The sequence below is a fragment of the Anabrus simplex genome, chromosome 7 (genome assembly GCF_040414725.1).
Source record: "Anabrus simplex isolate iqAnaSimp1 chromosome 7, ASM4041472v1, whole genome shotgun sequence".
NCBI classification, from domain to species: Eukaryota; Metazoa; Arthropoda; class Insecta; order Orthoptera; family Tettigoniidae; genus Anabrus; species Anabrus simplex.
This window is the reverse complement of record NC_090271.1, coordinates 33,954,986-33,977,584: the sequence shown is the minus strand read 5'-3', so window position 1 is coordinate 33,977,584 and position 22,599 is coordinate 33,954,986. Positions and strand designations below refer to the sequence as shown.

The window sequence follows — 22,599 nt, the reverse complement described above, 5'->3', positions numbered from 1 at the left end:
AAATTTCAATAAAAACATCACTACACTAACGTTTCCTAATCAGACCTAACCAACAGAAGGAACTAAACTGATGCTTCGTTCGTGCTCATGTTTACATTCGAATTCACCGATCGGGGCTTCATTTTAGCTAATATCGATAGCTGCATTAAGGTTTAATGAGGATTGGAGTCGGTCTTAGATATATAGTTGGTCTAGGCGTTGCCTACGAGATTTACGTATTACGTATTCGTAGGCAACGGTCTAGGATAGGTTGTAGTTGGTCTTGCTATGGGTGTGGGATTCGAATAATGACATCTGCATCGTCAGGTTGTACCAACTGTGAATGCGTTTAGTTAATTCGTGATGGTTATATCATGAATTATTTTCGTTCCTTGAAAATTACTTGTTCCTGATTTAGGTTTTTTTTGGGGTTCTGTGAAAACAGTAGTGTCCTCTTTCAAATATACCTCTGCGCATGATTATTTTTTTTTTACATCTGTAGACGTAAAGGGATTGTTGGTTTAAGGATGTTATATTCCCCATGTTATGGTAGTTCTGTGTGTGACTACGTAACTGAAAAGATGGCTTCTAACATGTGGCGAAGGGTGTTACGAATTAGTTTGGTTTTGATATTTCTGCAATTGTATTGTGTTGTAGGAAAGGATAATGTAATTAAGTTAAATGAAGACAATTGGGAAGAAATGCTGACTCAAGAATGGATGGTAGAATTGTATGTATATATCTAACCTGACTGATATTGATGTGTAACATTTAAAAAAAATTGTCTTGCATTTGTTATTTCTGCTCTTACAAGGTTTGTCGTATATTATATTACGTTTCCGGTGACATTAACAGTGTTGATTAGTAAATTGCATGACAGTTCCTTCAATGCGTTTTTATATATTAATTGTTACCGGCTCGCTACGGAAGGCTTTTGTCAAATGTCAAATTGCATAACCGATTTTCTAGTCCTTGTTTTTTTTTTTTAAAGTGTGAATTTGTCCCCCCGACTGCAAATCTCTCTTTTCAATATTCAGGGCAACTGTCACAGTCATATTATACTTTTTTTTATAGTTATGCCCCATGGTGTCCTGCTTGTAAAGCTCTTCAACCCATGTGGGAGGACTTTTCAACATGGAGTGATGATTTGGGAATTCGAGTCGGCCAAGTGGATGTCACTACATCGCCTGGGTTGAGTGGCAGGTTTATGGTCACTGCTCTTCCAACTATCTTCCAGTAAGTTACTAAAGACTTGTACATCCTGGCACTATTTTTCATTATTGTAGGGGATGCTGCCCATCCTTTCCAACTCACAGCTTGCATCTTTGTGAAATAGTATTGTGGCTGTACTTCGAAAGCAAAGAATGCCTGCCGTTTTAAAGGATTATTGATGTGATTTTATCCATGAAATCCTAGCTTTATGAAGATTTCAATCCAGAAAAATCTGATTTTGTGTTTAAAAAAATGTATTTGTATTGATTGGGGTGTAGACCTGTAGTTAGTTTTTTTTTTTTTTAGAGTGATTTTCTTACAGTGAAAATTTAATATATGGAGGGGACGGAGATATGGCATACTTTGAATTTCTTTATTGTTTGCTGTTGACCTCAGAATGGAACCAGGTTGTTTCAAGAATTGTAGAAAGTGGCACACAATGTAAAGCAGTTGCAAAAAAATTCATGTATGATTTGGAATAGTAGACCTAGCTTTTTCGTAAACAGTTTCAAAGAACTTGGAACATCTATATATTCAATTTTTTTATGAAAACGAAAGTCAGTCAATCCGGCCATTCTGTCCGGTTGATTTCCTTCAATTTTTTTAAAAATGAAAAGTATTCATGCACAGATTTGTCATCAGGTACTATAAATCACTTAACTTCCGCCTTTCTCAAATTATTTGATTTTTTTCAATTTTTTGTCTTTGAAGCAATCATATCTTTGGTTCTAATTGAGGTACAGAGTTCGTTTTTGCCTAAGAACACTCAGTGAATCAAGCTCTTTCATTTAAGCTCTTAGTTGATTCTGAGGAAAGTTATGAGTGCACATTCAATATGACGTCTCATTTCGTCAACATTTTTTCTCATTGAATCAATCATATCTTTTGTTCTAATTGAGGTATGCAGTTTGTTTTGGTCTAAAAACACTCAGTGGATCAAGCACTTTCTTTTGAGGTAATAACTACTTAAATCGGTACTTTCTGAGAAAAGTTATGAGTACATTTGTCTCCATGAGAAGATCTTTGAAGGACTTTTTAACAGTTTGGCGCGTAGTGTTGTTCCAAGGAACGTTTAATTACTTTGTGTGATGTATTTTCAAGTGTTTTGTTGACATAATATTACACTCTGTTACCACAGCAGATCGTGTGCTTTATTTCATTAACTCGAAACTTTGCAAATAAATCCGTGAGGATAGTAACGAACAACTCGAAACTTTGTTCCCTTATTGGCAGAGCCAGCGGGAAACTGCTAGTTTCCCTTGATAATTTCTTCCAATCCCGTCCTCTTCCTATAAATTAATATTTGCCCCAATTCTTTCTCTTGAATTCTAACTTTTATCTTCCATATTATGATCTTTTCTACTTTTAAGAGTTCCACTCTAGCTTATTTTTGTACTTAGGACCTATGTCATTCCATGCCAACTCTCCACTGACATCTTGTCTCCTTACTCCCAAGTCTTCCCAGCCCAGAGTTTGCAACATTTTTGTAACACTTCTCCTTTGTTGGAAATCACGTGGAACAGATCATACTTTGATTATTTTTTTTCTTGTATCAAGTAGTCCTGGCGAGGGTCCCATACACTGGAACCATACTCTAGCTGTCGTCTTACCAGAGACTTATATGCCCTCTCCTTTACACCCTTACTACAAAATACTGTTGTAACCATTTGAAGAGATGTGTAACTTTTCTTTCCAAACTTCATTAGTATGATCACTCCAATGAAGAAGAATAATAATATGAAGAATCCACAGCCTGTTTCCAGTCATTCAATCAGGTCAGGAATGGAATGAATGAAGCCCTCATCTGGCGGTGAGGATAGGAACTATGCCTGCTGCCGATGCCTGTCTCACTCCTCTGGGGCAGTGATTGACTGACAAATGAAATGATATTGGGAAATGTTGATGGAATGAAAGATGACTGGGAAAACCTGTCCTGCCTGTGCTTTCTCCAGCACTAATCTCACATGGAGTGACCAGGATTTGATCCATGAAAGTTAGTGGCGAAAGGCTGGTGCGCTGCCCGAGCCACGGAGGTTGTCACCCAAGTAAAGATCATTCCTTCTATTAACACACAGGTACTGACAGTGTTCCCCATGAGGCACTATCACCCTATCAACTCAATGATTCAAACCGAAAGGACGTTTCCTCTTGGTGAAACTTGCAACTTGACTTTTCATCCAATTTACATTCGTACCATTGTCTGCTGTCCATCTCACTACATTGTTGTTAAGTCCCCCTGCAGTCACTCACAATCCTGCAACTCATTTATCACTTACCTGCAACTCATTTACTACTCTATACAATATACAAATAGCCTTATCTGTGATTCCAGTTCTTTGGTCATGTCATTTTTATACAACCTGTGACAATAAAGTTCGGTGAATGAAGTCAGAATGGTCGATCCAGCAACACTGGCGACGCACAACGCTTCAACGCTGCACCTGCGTAGCAGTAGGTTTTGACCACCTGCTCCCAACGTTGTTCAGTTGAGCATCTTGTGTGTACTGTGTAAGACCTGTTCGACACAGTGCGTGTTTAGTGCATTGGTTCTGAACTGCGAACAGGAACATGAACGACCAAAAAATCAATGTACGGTTTTGTTCGAAGCTTGGCAAGACCCCGAAAGAAACGCGTGCGATGCTGGTACGTGTATATGAAGATCAAGCACTGTCCTTGAAGTGTGTGTACGAGTGGTTCGCCCGTTTTTGAGGAGGCTAGGAAAGTGTTTCTGACAACCCCCATAGCGGAAGACTGGCGACCGCTGTCAGTGACGAAAACATTGAGAAGGTGAGGACATTAATCACGAATGATCGGCGATTAACTGTGCGCATGATAGCGGATGAACTGCAGATTAACCGTGAATCCGTGCGACAAATCGTTACCCAGAAGTTAGGGAAGAGGAAAACGTGTTCTCGTCTTATGCCACATCACTTGACTGACGATCAGAAGCAGGCATGTTTAGAGGCTTCACAGGATTTTGTCGCAATGGCAGATGCGACACCAAATTTCTTGAACTGTATTGTCACTGAGGATGAAACCTGGTGTCTCGGGTACAACCCTGCAACAAAATGGCAAATCATGGAATGGCGTTTTCTGGGATCCCGCTTGTCGGAAAAAGGGCAGAGCCGAAAAGTCATGCATCAAAACGATGCTCATCACCTTTATCGATAGTCAAGGCATTATCCACAAGGAATTTCTACCTAAGGGAACGATGTTGAATGCTGCACGGTACATTGACATTTTGACCCGTTTCATGAAACTTCTACTCAGGGTATGACCCCAGCACGCACAACAAGGTTCATGGTTTCTTGTCCATGACAATGCTCGCCCACACACAGCCAATATCGTCAAACAGTTCATGGCAAAAAAGGGGGTGGTGCTACTTGAACATCCCCCATACTCGCCAGATCTCAATCCTCCAGACTTCTTCCCATTCCAACGACTCAAACTCGCTTTGAAAGGAAAGAGATTTGGCAATATTCCTGACGTCCATCGAAACGTGATGAGGCTTTTGAACACCATCCCAAAGGAAGCCTTCTTGCAAAGTTTCCAGGACATGTATCGCTGATCTCGGCAGTGCATAGTTATAGGAGGGATCTATTTCGAAGGACAGTAAGGTCATTGTCGTGCATTTTTCATCTATGTTGATAGTACAGGACTATTCACTGAACTTTATTGTCACAGGTTGTATATAAGAAAACATAAAGGTTGAATAAAATTGCCCTGCGGGATCCCCCGGCCCCCCCACAATCGTTACAGGAGCAGCTAACACTTCTATTTTCTAGAGATGTAGCCACCCATTCAACCACTGTAGTTCAGTAGCCCTAATTTTCATCAGTAATCTTCCATGATCTACCCTATCAAAAGCCTTGGATAGGTCAGTAGCAATACAGTCCATCTGACTTCCTGAATCTAAAATATCTGCTATATCTTGCTGAAATCCTACAATTTGAGCCTGCCTCCTATCAAACCAGTTTGTAATTTTCCTAACATTTTTTTCTAATATAATCAGAAAGAATGGAGGTTACAAACAAGACAACAGGCTAACTGGCCTGTAATAATCCATATTGTTTGTCACCCTTTCCCTTGTACACTGCGGCTACCATTGCAACTCCCCAGTCATTTGGTATCACTACTTAATGCAAACAGTAATCAAATAAGTATTTCAGATATTGCAGTATATCTCAACCCATAGCCTTTAATACATCCCCAGAAATCTTATCAGTCCTAGCTGCCTTTCTAGCTTTCAACTTTTGTATCCTTTTATAAATGTTTATTATCATAGGTACATTCAAGTATTTCACCAGTATTAGTCTCCGCCTCTATCTGGACATTATATCCAGCTATATATTGCTGACTGAATACTTCCGCCTTCTGCAAGTCCTCGCATATACACTCGTCTTGTTCAATCCCTGGAATGTCCTTCCTGGAACCTGTTTCTGCCTTAAAGTATCTATACTGTACGTGCACTTTTTAGTGATAGATTTTTGTACTCCATGAGGCGTAAAAAGGGAGCACTGCCGGTTCCGGTAAATACTGCCAACTGAATGGAAATGAAATTGAATTGAATCGATAATATGATCGATATGAATTTTCTAAATCTTTATTATCTTATCGCCAACAACTGTGTCACACACACAATATATAATACTATATAATATTTCCCGATGCGAAAAGTGGTCCTAGCATGAATTCTATAGTTTGGCTTGGCTTTGTAAACAACAACAGTACGAGTATGTAAAGTGTACGCCAGATGTCGCACAGCGATGATAAGCGATTCTTAGTTTGTGTTTCATAGGTTGCCAATATGAATCTCGAAGATAACCTAAGTCGACCGATTCAGCACTAGGGTGTAAATCTATCGCTAAAAAGTGCGCAGATAGTACATATCCTTGCATTGCTCCGTAAAATTCATATGGCTGCTAATTATGTTTGCCATCATATTTGGCAGTCATATTTCGATGATCCTCTATTACTAATTTTACAACTATTGTAACTCTGAAATATTATTGTTGTTTCCTGACAGCTGTATCATCTTCAAACTTTTGCCATGCTTTTCTCCATGGATGATTGCGAACATCGTTCTGGCTGCAGGAAGAAGTAATTTTTACCGAGCCAGTTGCCCATGCGGTTGGGGGCTTGCAGTTGTGAGCTTGCATTTGGGAGATAGTGGGTTCGAACCCCACTGTCGGCAGACTTGAAGATGGTTTTCTGTGGTTTCCCATTTTCACACCATACCTTTTCATACCTTAATTAAGGCCACGGCCACTTCCTTCCCATTCATAGCTCGTTCCTCTTCCATAGTTGCTATAAGACCTATGTGTTGATGTGATGTAAAGGCAATTGTAAAAATTTTTAAACAAAAGGTAATTTCTTCCAGTAATATGCGGCATCATATATTTTGCAATTAAGATTCCTTTAACATATTCAGCCCAGCGGTGAACAACCATTAAGTTCCTAAAATCCAGACGTGCACCGCCACATGTTGCTTTATATTGCAGTCGGCATTTTGTGCAGGGAAATAATAATTATTATTATTGGCCTGGATTCTCCTACAACCTTTTCGTCAACAGTCTATACTAGTCTGCACACTGTTCATGTCACGCCCCCCTTCTGGAACATATTTCTTGCGCCCCACTTTGCTCTTCCTTCCTCCTACAAAGTAACTATTAGGATTGTATACATTATGTACATGATATAACAAAAACTGGTGCACAAAAGCTTGTAAATAACTGTCATTCAGTAAACTCCTTTAATTACAAAAACAGCATTTTATCTATATATACATGTAAGATTACAAATTGACTTTTGTAGGGTAAGAATACACACATTCGACAAAAATAAAATGTTTAAAAAAGCAATTGCAAATCAGAGTTCGGTATACTGTTACGCACATAAGAAAATGAGGCCTAATTGAAAACCATATCTCTCTAAACAACACATAAGAAATGAATGAATGAATGCTCCTTATTAAAACAGTACCACGCAGGCATATATGGGAATGTTTGAGACATAAGAAAGTGCCTGATGACATAGTATGAGTATGACGATTATGTGATGAAACCAAGAGTTGTGTCCAGGTCCAAGATAGGTCAGGTTGGTCTGAAATGAAGAGTGGAGTCCAGAAAGGAAGTGGTCTTTCACCACTCCTCTTCATAATCATAATGGATGAAGTTTTAAAGCAGTGAAATGAAAGTATCCAGCAATTATTGCCCAGGTTTTTTGTTGATGTAAAGGTATGGGATGTGGCAGAAGCTAGACTAGATCTTTGGCATGAAGCTTTTACAATCTTAGGTCTTAAAATCAGCAAAACCAAGACAGTTGGCTTGGTGATGAGTAGAAGTCTCCAATTGTTTATCTAAGAATTGGAGATGAGGAGATGGATATTGTAGACAACTTCCAGTACTTAGGTAGTCTTCTGTCCTCAGACAGTACCTTTCATCAAGAGATTAACAACAGTATACAGAAAGCTTCCACATTCTATCGCACTGTACGTCAAATACTTTGGTATGAAACATTTCCGTTAATTTCCAAGATCAGCTTGTACAAAATATATCTGGTACCTTTATTGACGTATGGTCTGGAAGCAGCAATGCTTACTGGATCAACAAAGAGACGTCTTCAGGCAACAGAAATGAATTTCCTCCGTTCTTGTCTGCAAAAAACAAAAATAGAAAACATAAGGAACGTGGATATCTGACAAGAGCTTGGATTGGAAAGAAGTTGCTGGAGAGCCTTGAAGTGAAAAGATTGCAATGGTATGGTCGCATGAAAAGAATGGATCCCCATAGGACTACTCGAGCATACTTTGACCTCAGTGTTCTGTGAAAGAGACCGAGAGGAAGGCCTCGTGATATTTGGGAGAAGCAGATTTTCAAGGACCTTGATATCAGAGATGTAAATGGGCGTCGCAAATATGAACACAATCTGTGGATTGAGGCTCGTACACAACCACTCCCGGCTTGCTGGAGCGAAGAAATGATAGTTAAAACTATCTAAGCACATTGTTGGTGTACCAATGCATGTGTTGCAGGAGACCCGCTTTGTAAATTTTCGTGTTGTTTCATTTCTAGATAGCAGGAAATTTACCCTTTTTTGGCTTCCCTATAATTTCTTTTTCTTGATGAGCTGGTGGTGTACGTGGGGTTGCCTTCCACCTTCTGGTGTTTGAGCATCATCGGTGTCCATATTCGATCTGGATTGTAACACTTGAGCAATGATTTTTTCTCTGAAGTGGAGCATGTCAATTTTTATTCTGTCCTCCGAACTGTTTATATACAACCAGTGCAATGACAACACAGGTTCCAAGGAGAAACTCTAGAGCGACCTCCTAGTACCAGGCTAATGTTTTTCTTAGCGGAGTGTAGTATACCAACATGTGGTAAGAATAATCAACATCCTTCTTTGCACCATTCTAAGCTATTACACACTGAGGCTTCATGACAGGATCATCTTATTTTTAGTACGTTTTGCAGAATTTATCAGATGCTGACATTCCTCTGGGCGTTTTGAAATCATTAATGTGGCTCTTTTATCCACCCACTTGATTGCTTTTATGCCTCTGCTACTTGTTTTAGCCAAAACCTGACCTTCTGATAGTTTTTGACTAGTTACCTGTTGTGGGTTTTCTTTATGTTCAGACTGCAGAGTCCCACAAAGATAGGTGTTATTGTTGAGTAGAACCTCAGCCACTTTTATAGAAATATAAAAATGATCATGGTTCATGGTGTGGGTTCGTTAGCCATGGGCAACGGCTGAATGGCCTAGTGGTTGGTCCTGAGAGTTTGGGATACCAGTTGCTATGGAATGGTAGTGGGCATGTCGGACATATTATGAGTCATGGCCCTTCTTGTGCTCAGGTGGCTAGGACTGTATAATCCACCGGTGGTCCTTAACCTGTTTGAGGAGAGGTCCTCGACTGTGTAAGTAGGGTAGCATCCTGCTTCATGAATTTACATAGCTCAAAATATTTTAAGCAAGCCTCGGACCTATGGGGGTAACGGAGTCCCACTCCCATTTGACAGGTGAGGGACTCCTTGGAATCAACTTTGCGAACAGAATGGAATTCAATGGGGAGCTCTTAATATTAATGGGGCTTACGGAAGAAAGAAAGTAGAACTGGCTGAGTCAGCAAAGATGATGCATCTGGATGTGCTAGGAGTGATATTCGGGTAAGTTGAGAACGAGGAAGAGATAGGAGATTATAAAGTGTACTTGACGGGTGTTAGAAAGGGAAGGGCATAGTATGGGGTAGGGCTGTTTATCAGGAATACCATTGCACGCAGCATAGTTTCTGTTAGGCACGTAAATTAGTGAATGATGTGGGTAGATTCGGCAGTTGGAGGAATGTGAGGGTCCAGATGAGTATGAAGTTGACAAGTTTTATGAAGCATTGAGTGACATCATTAGTCAGGGTCAACAGCAAGGATAGAATAGTGCTAATGGGTGATTTCAATGCGAGAGTTGGAAATAGAACTGAAGGATACGAAAGGGTGATTGGTAAATGTGGGGAAGATATGGAAGCTAATGGGAATGGGAAGCGTTTGCTGGACTTATGTGCTAGTATAGGTTTAGCAGTTACGAATATATTCTTCAAGCATAAGGCCATTCACCGCTACATATGGGAGGCTAGGGGTACCAGATCTATAATAGAATACTGTATATCTTAACCGACTTCAAATTCAGGAAATCTGTTAAGAATGTACAAGTTTTCCAGGGATTTTTTGATAATACAGACCACTATCTGATCTGTAGTGAACTAAATATCTCTAGGCCTAGGATAGAGAAAGTGTAATCTATCTGCAAACGAATAAGTGTAGAAAATCTCCAGGACAAGGAAATTAGACAGAAGTACATGGGTATGATTAGTGAGAAGTTTCGAGCAGTAGACAGTAAGCAGGTTTAGAATATAGAAAGAGAATGGATGGCATACAGGGATGCTGTATTAGAAACAGCAAGGGAATGCTTAGGAACAACTGTGTGTAAAGATGGGGAAAAGGCAAACTTCTTTGTGGAATGATGAAGTGAGAGCAGCTTGTAAATGTAAAAAGAAGGCTTATCAGAAATGGCTCCAAAAAGGGGCCAAGGCAAAATGTGATTTGTACGTAGATGAAAGAAACAGAGCGAAACAAATAGTTGTTGAATCCAAAAAGTCGTGGGAAGATTTGGGTAATAACCTTGAAAAACTAGGTGAAGCAGCAGGGAAACCTTTCTGGACAGTAATAAAGAATCTTAGGAAGGGAGAGAAAAAGAAAATGAACAGTGTTTTGAGTAATTCAGGTGAACTCGTAATAGATCCTTGGAATCACGGGAGAGAGGGAATATTTTGAACATCTTCTCAATGTAAAAGGAAATCTTCCTGGTGGTGTTGCGAACAGCCAAGCTCGTGGGGAGGAGGAAAATGATGTTGGTGAAATTACGCTTGAGTAAGTGGAAAGGATGGTAAATAAACTCCATGAAGCAGCAGAAATACCTAGATGAAATTGGACCTGAAATGGTGAAGTATATTGGGAAGGCAGGGATGAAATGGCTTCATAGGGTAGTAAAATTAGCATGGAGAGATGGTAAGGTACCTTCAGATTGGACAAAAGCAGTAATTGCACCTATCTATAAGCAAGGGATCAGGAAGGATTGCAACAACTATCGAGTTATCTCATTGATTAGTATACCAGGCAAAGTATTCACTGGCATCTTGGAAGGGAAGGTGCGATCAGTAGTTGAGAGGAAGTTGGATGAAAACCAGTGTGGTTTTAGACCACAGAGGGGCTCTCAAGATCAGATTTTCAGTTTTCGCCAGGTAATTGAAAAATGCTACGAGAGGAATAGGCAGTTGTGTTTGTTTCGTAGATCTAGAGAAAGCATATGACAGGGTACCGAGGGAAAAGATGTTCGCCAGGGGACTATGGAATTAAAGGTAGATTATTAAAATCAATCAGTCATTTATGTTGACAATTGGGCTGTAGTGAGAATTGATGGTAGAATGAGTTCTTGGTTCAGGGTACTTAGAGGGGTTAGACAAGGCTGTAATCTTTCACCTTTGCTGTCCGTAGTTTACATGGATCATCTGCTGAAAGGTATAAAATGACAGGGAGGGATTCAGTTAGGTGGAAATGTAGTAAGCAGTTTGGCCTATGCTGACGACTTGGTCTTAATGGCAGATTGTGCCAAAAGCCTGCAGTCTAATATCTTGGAACTTGAAACTAGGTGCAATGAGTATGGTATGAAAATTAACCTTTCGAAAACTAAATTTTATGTCAGTAGGTAAGAAATTCAATAGAATTGAATGTCAGACTTGTCATACAAAGCTGGAACAGGTAGATAATTTCAAGTATTTAGGTTGTGTGTTCTCCCAGGATGGTATTATAGTACGTGAGATTGAATCAAGGTGTAGTAAAGCTAACGCCGTGAGCTTGTAGGTGCAATCAACAGTGTTCTGTAAGAAGGAAGTCAGCTCCTAGACGAAACTATCATTACATCGGTCTGTTTTCAGACCAACTTTGCTTTACAGGAGCAAAAGCTGGGTGGACTCAGCATATCTTATTCATAAGTTAGAAGTAACAGACATGAAAGTAGCGAGAATGATTGTTGGTACAAACAGATGGGAACAATGGCAGGAGGGTACTTGGAATGAGGAGTTAAAGGCTAATTTAGGAATGAACTCAATGGATGAAGCTGTACGCATAAACCGGCTTCAGTGGTGGGGTCGTGTGAGGCGAATGGAGGAGGATAGGTTACCTAGGAAAATAATGGACTCTGTTATGGAGGGTAAGAGAAGTAGAGGGAGACGAAGACAACAGTGGTTAGACTCAGTTTCTAATGATTTAAAGATAATAGGTATAGAACTAAATGAGGCCACAGCACTACTTGCAAATAGAGGATTGTGGCAAAGTTTAGTATATTCACAGAGGCTTTGCAGACTGAACGTTGAAAGGTATGTCTTTAATGATAAAATATAAAAATGATCTGCGTAAAGTCTATGGCCTTCATTCAAATAGCTCTTCATTAAATCCATGACAACTTTCTCAGTATGACCTTCTTTTGCAGTCATATCTGTCTTGCCAGCATACACTTGTACTCCATATTTGTGGGATTTTCCAGGGAGATATTGCCTAAATATCAGTCATCCTCTCCATGACACCTTCAAGTCGTCAATAATTAGTGATTTATCAAGCACAAGAATATTTTGAACTTTTTGTTAAGTAGTGTAATAAAGTTTTTGATTTTTGCTAGGCTTGGTTCAACAGTGGGTGGTTCCCCGTTATGGAAATGCAAGCATTTCATCAGGGTGTCAGATCGGTCCCTTGTCATTGTTTTCTTTATAATTTCATTTCCGTATGTAGGATTGTCAGACAGTAAATTTTTCTTTGGGGAAGAGCTCAAATGCCCATAATCATAAGAACTACAAGCAGCTTTTTCATTTCTTCTGTAGTCTTCTGGAGTCAGACTATTGCCTTGCATATCTGTCGTTTTCTAAAACAATTACATGTAAGGGTACGTTTATGCTGCAGCTTCGCTGCTGGCTCATGGATGCTCGCCCTAGCACTTCGCTGCTGGCTATAGACTGGCTGCTCGCCATGGAGCTTTTACCCTGCAGCAGCCCCGCGCGCACGCTGCTGGCAGCTCTCAGCTGTAGTCGAAAATTCAAAACAGAGGAACTGATAGTTAAGGCGGTTTGTATTTTGCATAATTTGATTATAGATATAGAGGGCATGAACACTTAGACTACCGAGATCGATAGCGCAGTCGCTTAAGTGCGGCCAGTATCCAGTAATCGGGAGATAGTGGGTTCAAGCCCCACTGTCGGCAACCTTGAAGATGGTTTTTCGTGGTTTCCCATTTTCACACCAGGCAAATGCCGGGGCTGTATCTTAATTAAGGCCACGGCCGCTTCCTTCCAATTCCTAGGCCTTTCCTATCCCACTGTCGCCGTAAGCCATATCTGTGTCGGTGCGACGTAAAGCAAAAAAAAAACCCACCTCTTAGACTACGAAGACGTACTTCCAAGAGCTACCCCGTCGAGGAGAAACAACACAGCTCCAGCTGAAGCTTCTGAAGTGCGGAATAAATTCAGAGATTTTTTTAACGAGTGAGTCGCAGTTCTGTTGGCGAGTGTATCTTACAATAATTTGGTGTACTGAATGTGAAATAAAAAGTGTAAAATGCTTCGCCTGGATTTTTCAGTGCATTTCTACTGCGGGAGTTGATTGAAGAATGAAGCTACAAATGCTTCATTTCGTAATTTAATAGTGTACTTTTAAATAATGTAAAATAGGGGGTTATGGAGTATGTCATTTTGACTTTAGTTAGGTCTCCTTAACAAAATATGTGTACAGTTTGAAAAAGTAACTGTCGAACTTTCCATGAAAAACGAGGTACCTCATATAAATCACCTGCTTGTAAAAATAGAGGTCCCCAAAATGGCAAGATTAAAAGAACAAAGTTGATGTAATCGTTCCGCATTCTTTTGCCACGTCATTCGATAGTTTGATGATGCTTGTTGTTTAAAGTGGGCTAACATGTAGGTCATCGGCCCCTGATGGTACGAGATGAGACGAAATGGATTAAAAGTTATAATTAATCCACTGACTAGGATTAGGAAAATGCTATTTGCTTTACATCGCACCGACACAGATATGTCTTACGGCGAAGATGGGAGAGGAAAGGCCTAGGAATTGGAAGGAAGCGGCCGTGGCCTTAATTAAGGTACAGCCCCGGCATTTGCCTTGGTGTGAAAATGGGAAACCACGAAAAACCATCTTCAGGGCTGCCGACAGTGGGGCTCGAACCCACTATCTCCCGATTACTGGATACTGGCCGCACTTAAGCGACTGCAGCTATCGAACTCGGTAGATTAGAAAAATGATAATGATGAGGAAAATTATTAATTTAAAATAAGCAGTGGATCTAATTCGCAATGCACGGATATTGAAGTAAAATAATATATTTAATTCCAATTAAAAATACACAAAGGTAAACACATAGTTTTTTTTTGCTATTTGTTTTACGTCGCGCCGACACAAATAGGTCTTATGGCGGCGATGGGATAGAAGAGGCCTCTGAATAGGAAGGAAGCAGTCGTGGTCTTAATTAAGGTACAACCCCAGCATTTTCCTGGTGTGAAAATGGGAAACCACGGAGAACCATCTTCAGGGCCGCCGACAGTGGGGTTCGAACCCACTGTCTCCAGGATGCAAGCTCACAGCTGCACGCCCCTAATCGTACGGCCAACTCGCCCGCTAGGGTAAAATAGTAGTTAACAATAAACCAATTAAAACACAAATAGTTACTTTACTTTTAAACAAGATAAAACAAGCCACTCTCTCTCATAAATCGTAGGAAAAGGTCTACTGGCGGCTCGTCATCTCGTCACTCCTTTTATCTCATATGAAACTCGTGTGATGATCCGCATGCCGCTGGCTCCAAATCGCATTGCGTTCGAAGACAGGTTCAGATAGCAAGTGAGCAAGTGATCACTGAACGTGTGTATAGAGTGCGAAGAGAGGAAGGAGTGGGAGAGCGGGTGACCTTGAAAGAACCAATCACAGTCCAAGTTACAAGATTGCCAGCGATGGGCCAGGCTCGAAAATCAAACGTGTTTGAGACCATGGATGTGGCAAGGATAGCAGCCAGCAGCGCAGCTATGAGCCGGGCTCCAGGGTAAATGCACTGATTGAGATTCATTGGTTTGTTTCATCATCGCCTAACATCGAGCAGCGAGGCTTAGCGATGTGCCAGCAGCCAGGCTGCAGCATAAACGTACCCTAAGATTCATCATGAAAGATTTGCCAGGGCTGACCATAAAAAGGAAATTCCCCGCTCGTGGCTTTCACATGCTGTGAATTTTATTGACTTGGGATCAAACCCACAATCTTGGATACCAGAAGGTAGTATGCCAGTCTGTTATTCACCAGGGACGGTTCTCTTGCTGTTATGTAACTGTTACCATTCTTTGGATATATCACTCTTAAAGGTGATTAAATCTTTTGTCATACAAGGAAACTTGACTGGTTATGATGTCCTAGCACATGGTGACTGTTCTGATGGATGGGATTTTGATTTAGGAAAGGGTGGCTGGCTTGCTTTGTACATTTGATTGGTTCTTGTTGAACTGAAGTTGAACTGTAGGCTGTTCGTTATTTTAGAATAACCAAGGTAGGTTACTGGTTATTGAATGAGAGTATAACGATTTGTATGGTCATCTTGTAATTTTTTGGGTTTTAAGTTCTGTACACATGGGACAGGCATGCTGGTGTTGACAGAGTGAGTTGGCTAGGCAGCTTCTGTTGTGTATTTATGAGTTTCCATTTGGGGGATAGTAGGTTTAAATCTCTCTCTCTGCAGCTCTGAGGATGGTTTTCTATGGTTTCCCATTATCACACCAGGCAAATGTATCAATTCTTTCATTAAAGCCATGGCTCCTACTTTTCCAATCCTAGTGGTTTCCCATCTTAGCACGTCTGAAAACCTGTTATGTGTTAGTCTGATGTTGAGCCACAAGCACAACATTGAAAGAAACTGCACTCTCTCTTCACATCCACCATACACATTCATAGCCATGACTATTATAGATGTATTTCTTGCATATACAGTGAAATTGCATTTTACCAATGAAGTCGTGTGGTGTGTTCATTAGCAAGGCCAGGGACCCATCACCATGTTCCTGAAATATATTAAGGCCTACTTTCATAGTAAAATATTATAAAAATGCAACATTTTTCATTCCATTTGAGCCAGCAGTTGCTGCTAATGGCTGAAATTCATAACAGAATGATGCTTCTCCCAGAATTAAACTTGGATGCAATTGTCAAATAATGACAAATTAATTGTTCAAGGCTCTGATCTTCATGATTATGCATACAAATGTGCTGCACTCCCCGTTAGTCACTGGGCAGGGTCTTTTTTATGTATTACTGACTCTTTCCAATAATGGAATGTGTGTATGAGCTAGGTCTGTCTACACTAATGGATCACTAGGAGGCATCTCATGCGCATTAGTGACTGAGCATCAGCAACCACGATGTTCAGTATTAAACGTAGCTTAAGTCACACTAACACAGCATGTAAACTCCGATGTACATAATTATAGTACAAGAAATGCCATTGAAATTCATTGTACAGTTAATCGCTGCTAGAAATATGGTATCAGTTCATTTTTGGTGCTCAACTGTTTTGCTTAACAAATCACTTGATAGAGAAAGCTACCTCCTAGAAATTTTCAAAACTTTAGTAAAGAAATAACTAATGGAGGCTTATTTCCACCTACAGCACCTACCGGGTGGATTGAGTGGCTCAGTAGTTGTTGTTGCTGGTCCCAAGGCCGGGGAAAGGAGGGGGTTGGCTCAATGCCATAAAATAACAGCCAGAGAACATCTTGAGACAAACTCACTTTAGAGAGATGGATGATCCGCCTAGTCAATACTATGTGTTAATTTTTTTAAAAATATTAACATTTCACATTTACATTATATCTAGTACATGTTTCGAGAATGTGCTTAATATTGACTAGGCGGATCATCCATCTCTATTTACTGTGATTAAGTCAATACGGACCCAATACTGTCCATTATGTCAAGATTATTAATAGCAAACTCACTTCACAATCTTATTTTTCATCATATCATATTTCATTTATCACCTTTCCAGATCACATCTAGAATTGCAAACCCTAACCACGGTCAGACTCTTGATCATTGATCAATCAATCTAATATGGGAAGTCTTTTATTGAAAGAATCCACTGGTTTGGATAGCTATATAATCTTCCAAATGAAGACACCGTTTGGTTACGGTGGAGTGTTAGACGATTGTGGCGAGTCTGAGCGCTCAGATTAATCAAACTAAGAATGTATTTAAGTTCAATAAACGAGGAAAGTTCTCGTATTTGGCAACATTAAATATCAATTCATTGGTGAAGGTTGGTAAGTTGAAACATCTAATAGATATTTTGAATCAACATAAAATTGTGACCGCAGCTCTTCAAGAATTACGTAATACTGATCAGAACCCAGTTGAATAAGGAGGGTATCATCTCTAGAAAGGACCTCCAGGTGAAAGTGTCATCAAGATGTTCCTCAATTTGGAGTTGGTTTCTTGATACAGAATAGAATTCTAGATTCCATTATTGATTTTTCCTCAAATTCATCTGGAGTAGCATTATTAACTATTAAAGTAGAAAACAAGATTTATACATTGATAAATGTTCATGCTCCAGCGAATGAAAAGAACAGAACTGACAAAGAGGGAACAGATCAATTTTGGGATGAACTTGGCCAATTGGTAATGGATATACCTGATAGTAACATTAAAATTCTCCTTGGAGATTTTAATGCAAAGATTGGATGTGGGAGAAAATTTTGTTGTGGTGGGATGATGGCCAGTACATAAATTAATGAACAAGAATGGCGAATGGTTAATTGAATTTTGTATTAACCATCGACTAATTTTAGAAACAAGGTTTAAAAGAAAACTGCATAAATGACTTGGAAATTCCAAATTTTAAATTGGGTGAATCCCAAATAGATCATGTGGCCATGGATCGTAAATTTCATAAAGAAATTTATAATGTTAAGGTTCTGCGTGGTGTCTATGTTGATTCAGACCATTACTTGACTTATTTCCTGTATCTCCTAAGTGGAGCATAGGGCATCAACGAACTTCCGCCACCGGACTCTGTTCTGCGCCATCGTCCTGATCTCTGCCCAGGTCTTTCCTCCTTTCTCCATCCCTTCTGCTATTACACTCCCCCTCCATGTGTTTCTTGGTCTGCCTCTTCTCCTGCTACCTTATGGGTTCCATTCCAGAGACCATTACATCTCCAAGATTAAACTTAAATTAATTCCTAAAAGGAACAATAAACTGCATAACCTTAATAGGAAAAGATTGTATGTTCCTAGTTCAGTCATTAATATTCAGACTCGTTGGCTGAATGGCCAATGTACTGGCCTTTGGATCAGAGGGTCCCGGGTTCAATTCCCGGCCAGGTCGGGGATTTTAACCTTCATTGGTTAGTTCCGATCGCCTGGGGGCTGGGTGTTTGTGCTGTCCCCAACACAAACTCACACACCACACACAACACTATCCTCCACCACAATAACACGCAGTTACCTACACATGGCAGATGCCACTCACCCTCATCGGAGGGTCTGCCTAACAAGGGGTGCACTCGGCTAGAAATAGCCACACAAAATTATTATATTAGTCATTAATAATCAAACATACTTAGAGAAATCCACAACACTTTTAAGTGATAGCTTGGGAACCACTATTAACAAACTAAAAGCTATAGCAGAGGAAGTTGCTCCCATTAAAAGAAAAAACCATGCTTGGTGGAATGAAGAGTGATACTCAAAGTGAGCCACATGATGGGAATGCAGCCAGAGAGGGGGGTGGGGCTTTGTTCTTGGCTTGGGAATGTGTAGTGCGCAGTTAATACTTGAGCAGTGGCATAGAGAGATGGAGGTGTCAACACAGCTTCTTCAGGGCTGTTTGGTTTATGATTGTAAGGTAGGCATGTCTGCAGCCGAATGAAGTAGAAACATATGCCAAGCCTTTGGGGAGACTGCAGTACATGAGTGCACTGCTAGGCACTGGTTCGTGAAGTTAGTCGGGCAACTTTGGTCTCTTTGACGATCCCAGTAGCCGCCCCTAGGCGCTGAATGAAGAGGCCTTGTAGGAGGCCATACAAGAGGACAGCAGCCTAGCTTGCCACACACTTCCAAGTGTTTGTAGAAACAGTCAGAACTTCACCTGAACTGCATAAGGAAGTCATGTTGAGCAAGTGGGTACCACGCGCACTGTCGGACACCAACAAGGAGCAGCGAGTGACATCCTGTTTATCACTGCTTTTGTGTTATTGCAACACATCCATACTCGATCGAGTGCTCACCAGTGATGAAACGTGGATCTTGTATGACACACCCAAGCATGGCAGACATCTCTACACCAATGCAAAATCCTGCTCTGTATCTGTTGGACTAGTTGCCAAGTTGTGCACTATAGGCTCGTACGAACAGGCCAAACCATCACCGTGGACCTGTGATGGTGGTGGAATGCCCTGGCGATAATCGCCAGGGCATTCCACAGCTGGAGACATGTTGGCAACAAGTGCTGGTTGGTGATGGAGATTACTTGTAAGGACAAACGGTATGTAACATTTAGTGCGTACCCTCTTGTGTCTGACACTTGAAAAACTGACACAACTCTTTTGGGTACCTTGTATTTCATGATGCTGTTTTTGTCAATACTTGAGCAAATTTAAAATAATATATATATTTTGCAATTCAGATATATTATTCTTAAATTTACTAATTCTCAAACGGCTATTAAAGCAATATAAATGGTACTACACCCTTATTAGCCTGTGCTCAGGTGTGTTGGTAAATAAATAATTGTAATTAATTAATTTGATAGCAACAGCATCAAGCTATGGGAGTCTGCCACAGTGTTGCCAGTGATGTGTATAGTACTGTTCTTTCGTATTTGTCAGAAGTCTCATGAGAGGAAATAGTGATCAGACACACATGTAGGAAGTGACAGCTAGGAAAGAATCAAGCGAGTTGGCCACGTGGTTAGGGTCGCAGAGGTGTGAGCTTGCATTCCAAAGACTGTGGGTTAGAATCCCACCGTTGAAGATGGATTTCTGTGGTTTCCCATTTTCACACATGGCAAATGCTGGAGCTGTAGCTTAATTAAGGCCATGGCTGCTATCTCTCCAATCCTAGCCCTTGTCTATCCTCCTTGCATCGCTGAAAACCTTCAATGGTTTAGTGTGATGTTAAACCAGTAGCAGAAAGGAAATAACAAATACCAGAACAACCAGGAATGACTTACTTTGGTACTCATGCAGTAACTGAAAAATTGGTTTTAAGATTATTGCAACTAATGGATTTGTAACTGCAGGAAGAGGAAGTTTTAAAGCCTATAGTTCAGGTCACATTGCCCTGCAAATTGTTGTCACACTACCATGTTACAAAGATAATTAGAGGCAGAAGCTCTGTCTTTGTGTGCTATGGTAGTTCTTAGCAATAGTGTTGTGATTTATGTAAGAACTAAGAGGGTGGGTCAATTGAAAACCTTGAAATATAATAAAAGTTCAAAACTGTTCTGTTGGAAGTACTGTTACTGAGGCTATAACGAAAATCCAACACTATCAAAGTACCAGTGTAACAATGACCACCTCACTTAAGACCTGCACAAAAGTAGAAAAGCAATCTCTTATTTGGGTTTTTGATTAGTGAAGGTGTGAAATGTATTAAAATTTGACAAATGATGATTCTGTATAGTGATACATGATCGTCACAGCAGCATTGTGAGTGTGCTTGCTTTCATGTTGCCCATGCGTCGGTTGTAACCATCCAAGACCAGCGTTTTAAGTATGTTCCACACCCAGCATATTCATCAGACCTTTGCCCCTGGTGATTGCCATATGTTTCAGGCACTGGGAGGAAGGACATTTCATTCAGATGAAGATGAATGCAATGCACGAGTGGCTGCTGCCTCCAGGAGAGAAGCAGGCATGCTACACCTAGACTGCAGGGCCGGCACGTTAGTGAAAGTATGTGTACCAGTATTTAAATAAATTCGCTCTCATTTGATGTAGGTTTCTCATCAAATAATAACTAGGCCCTAAGAGGTGAGGAAGCCCGAAATACGAGCTGGTTTAAGGCACTTCACTGTTGGATATTCTTTATTTGGGGCATTTTGAAAAATTAGTGTTTCGGTGATGTGATTTATTATAGGTTGCATCACAAGCGATGATAATTGAAATTGTTTGTTGTCTCAAGGGTTACTAGAAACTTGCTGTATGTGATTGTTGAGTTCGCTATTTTCTACCTTTAAATTTATTGGCTTACAGTGATGTGTTCAAACCTGAAAATCATCATTCCTCCCCGTCATGTGTAGAGTCTGTGGGTAGTGAATTCAAATTGTTGAACACATCTGGGCTTTAAGTGTCCTCTCTCCATGCTTCTTTTAGTTGACATTCTCGATATGGTGTGTGTAGCTGGAGAATAAAACAGCCGCTCCTCAACAATGCTTAGTTCTTCTGAATGATGGGTGAATTATTTTTTGAAATTGAACTTCACATTTTCTTACTAAACAAAGAGCACTAGGAAAGTTTTGCAATACGCAAAAATGGTTAGCTAGACATCCCTGTTATGGTGAGGAATGAAAAGAGTGGTGAAAACCGGTCTAGAAGACAGCAAGGCGCAACCTTCACACCAGTTGTTACCAAGCAGTGGGATTGAAAGCATGTTCAGATGTCAGTGTGGTCTAAAGGTGAATAGCGCGCAATTATCCGCTACAATTTTGCTCGTGGATTAACAGTTGACCAGTGCCTGGAGGAAATGACTCCTGTGCTGGGGAAAGACTGTCCACATCGGACAACAATTTTCTGCTGGTACAAAGAGTTTCAGAGGGGAAAATTTGGGGTTGAAGACGATCCTCGTTCTGGGCGACCGTCTGAATCAGTGACTGAGGAAAACATTGAAGCTGTGAGGAAAATGTTACAGCAAGAGAGGCGGTTGACATATCAGCAGGTAGAATAGACCCTCCACATACCTGCACCAGCTATTCATTCAATTCTACACGACCATCTCCATATTAGAAAAGTTTGTTCCCTTTGGGCGCCCCATTCACTTTCAGAGGAACAAAGAGCACATCGAATGAAATGTTGCCGAAAAATGCTAAAACAGTTTGAAAATGGGACTCTCGTAACGTCAATAGCATAATTACAGGTGACGAAACTTGGCTTTATTATTACGATGTCCCAACAAAATCCCAGAACAAGGTGTGGCTGTTTGAAGATAACGGTACTCCTGTGACTGTGTGAAAGTCAAGGTTTCTGTGATGTGATTAACTCTAGATTGCAGTATTCTTCACTAAACGGAGCATCCTGACTCGGGTTGTGCTAGAAACACAAAGGACAGTTACTGCGAAATGGTACAGTGAGACTTGTCTGCCTCAGGTCATCCAGGCTCCCGAGCAGCTTCGTCCAAGGTCACGGCTAACACTTGGCTCTTGCATGACGACAATGCTCCAGTACATCATGCTAATGTAACAATGGATTTTTTGCCAGATCAGGGTTGACTGTGCTTGATCACCCTCCATACAGTCCTGATCTTGCCCCATGTGACTTCTCCCTCTTCCCAGAAGTGAAGATGAAGCTGAAAAGGCGGCGTTTTGCATCCGACGAGGAGCTTATGGCAGCATGGGATCAAGAGAGTGAAAATGTAACTGAAGAAAAGTGGCAGAGTTGGTTCAGCGACTGATATCGACGTATGGAGAAGTGTATTGAGTGTGGTGGAAATTATTTTGAAAACGTCTAAAGCGTTCACTCACATTGCAAAACTTTCCTAGTGCCCTTTGTACATGTTCGTAATCTGCTCAACCTACTCCAGTAGGCTATACGAAA

General features: G+C 40.6%; 1 protein-coding gene across 1 annotated transcript in view; it reads left to right on the top strand.

Annotated features, from left to right (window-relative positions):
• The first annotated feature begins 528 nt into the window (after positions 1-528).
• Positions 529-22,599, top strand: part of LOC136877222 (thioredoxin-related transmembrane protein 1) — a 117,967-nt gene continuing 95,896 nt past the window's right edge. Inside the window, exons 1-2 of the mRNA XM_067151072.2 lie at positions 529-709; positions 1,054-1,215. Of these exons, the coding sequence (XP_067007173.1) occupies positions 561-709; positions 1,054-1,215 (311 nt within the window). The 5' untranslated portion in view covers positions 529-560. The remainder of the gene's footprint in view (positions 710-1,053; positions 1,216-22,599) is intronic.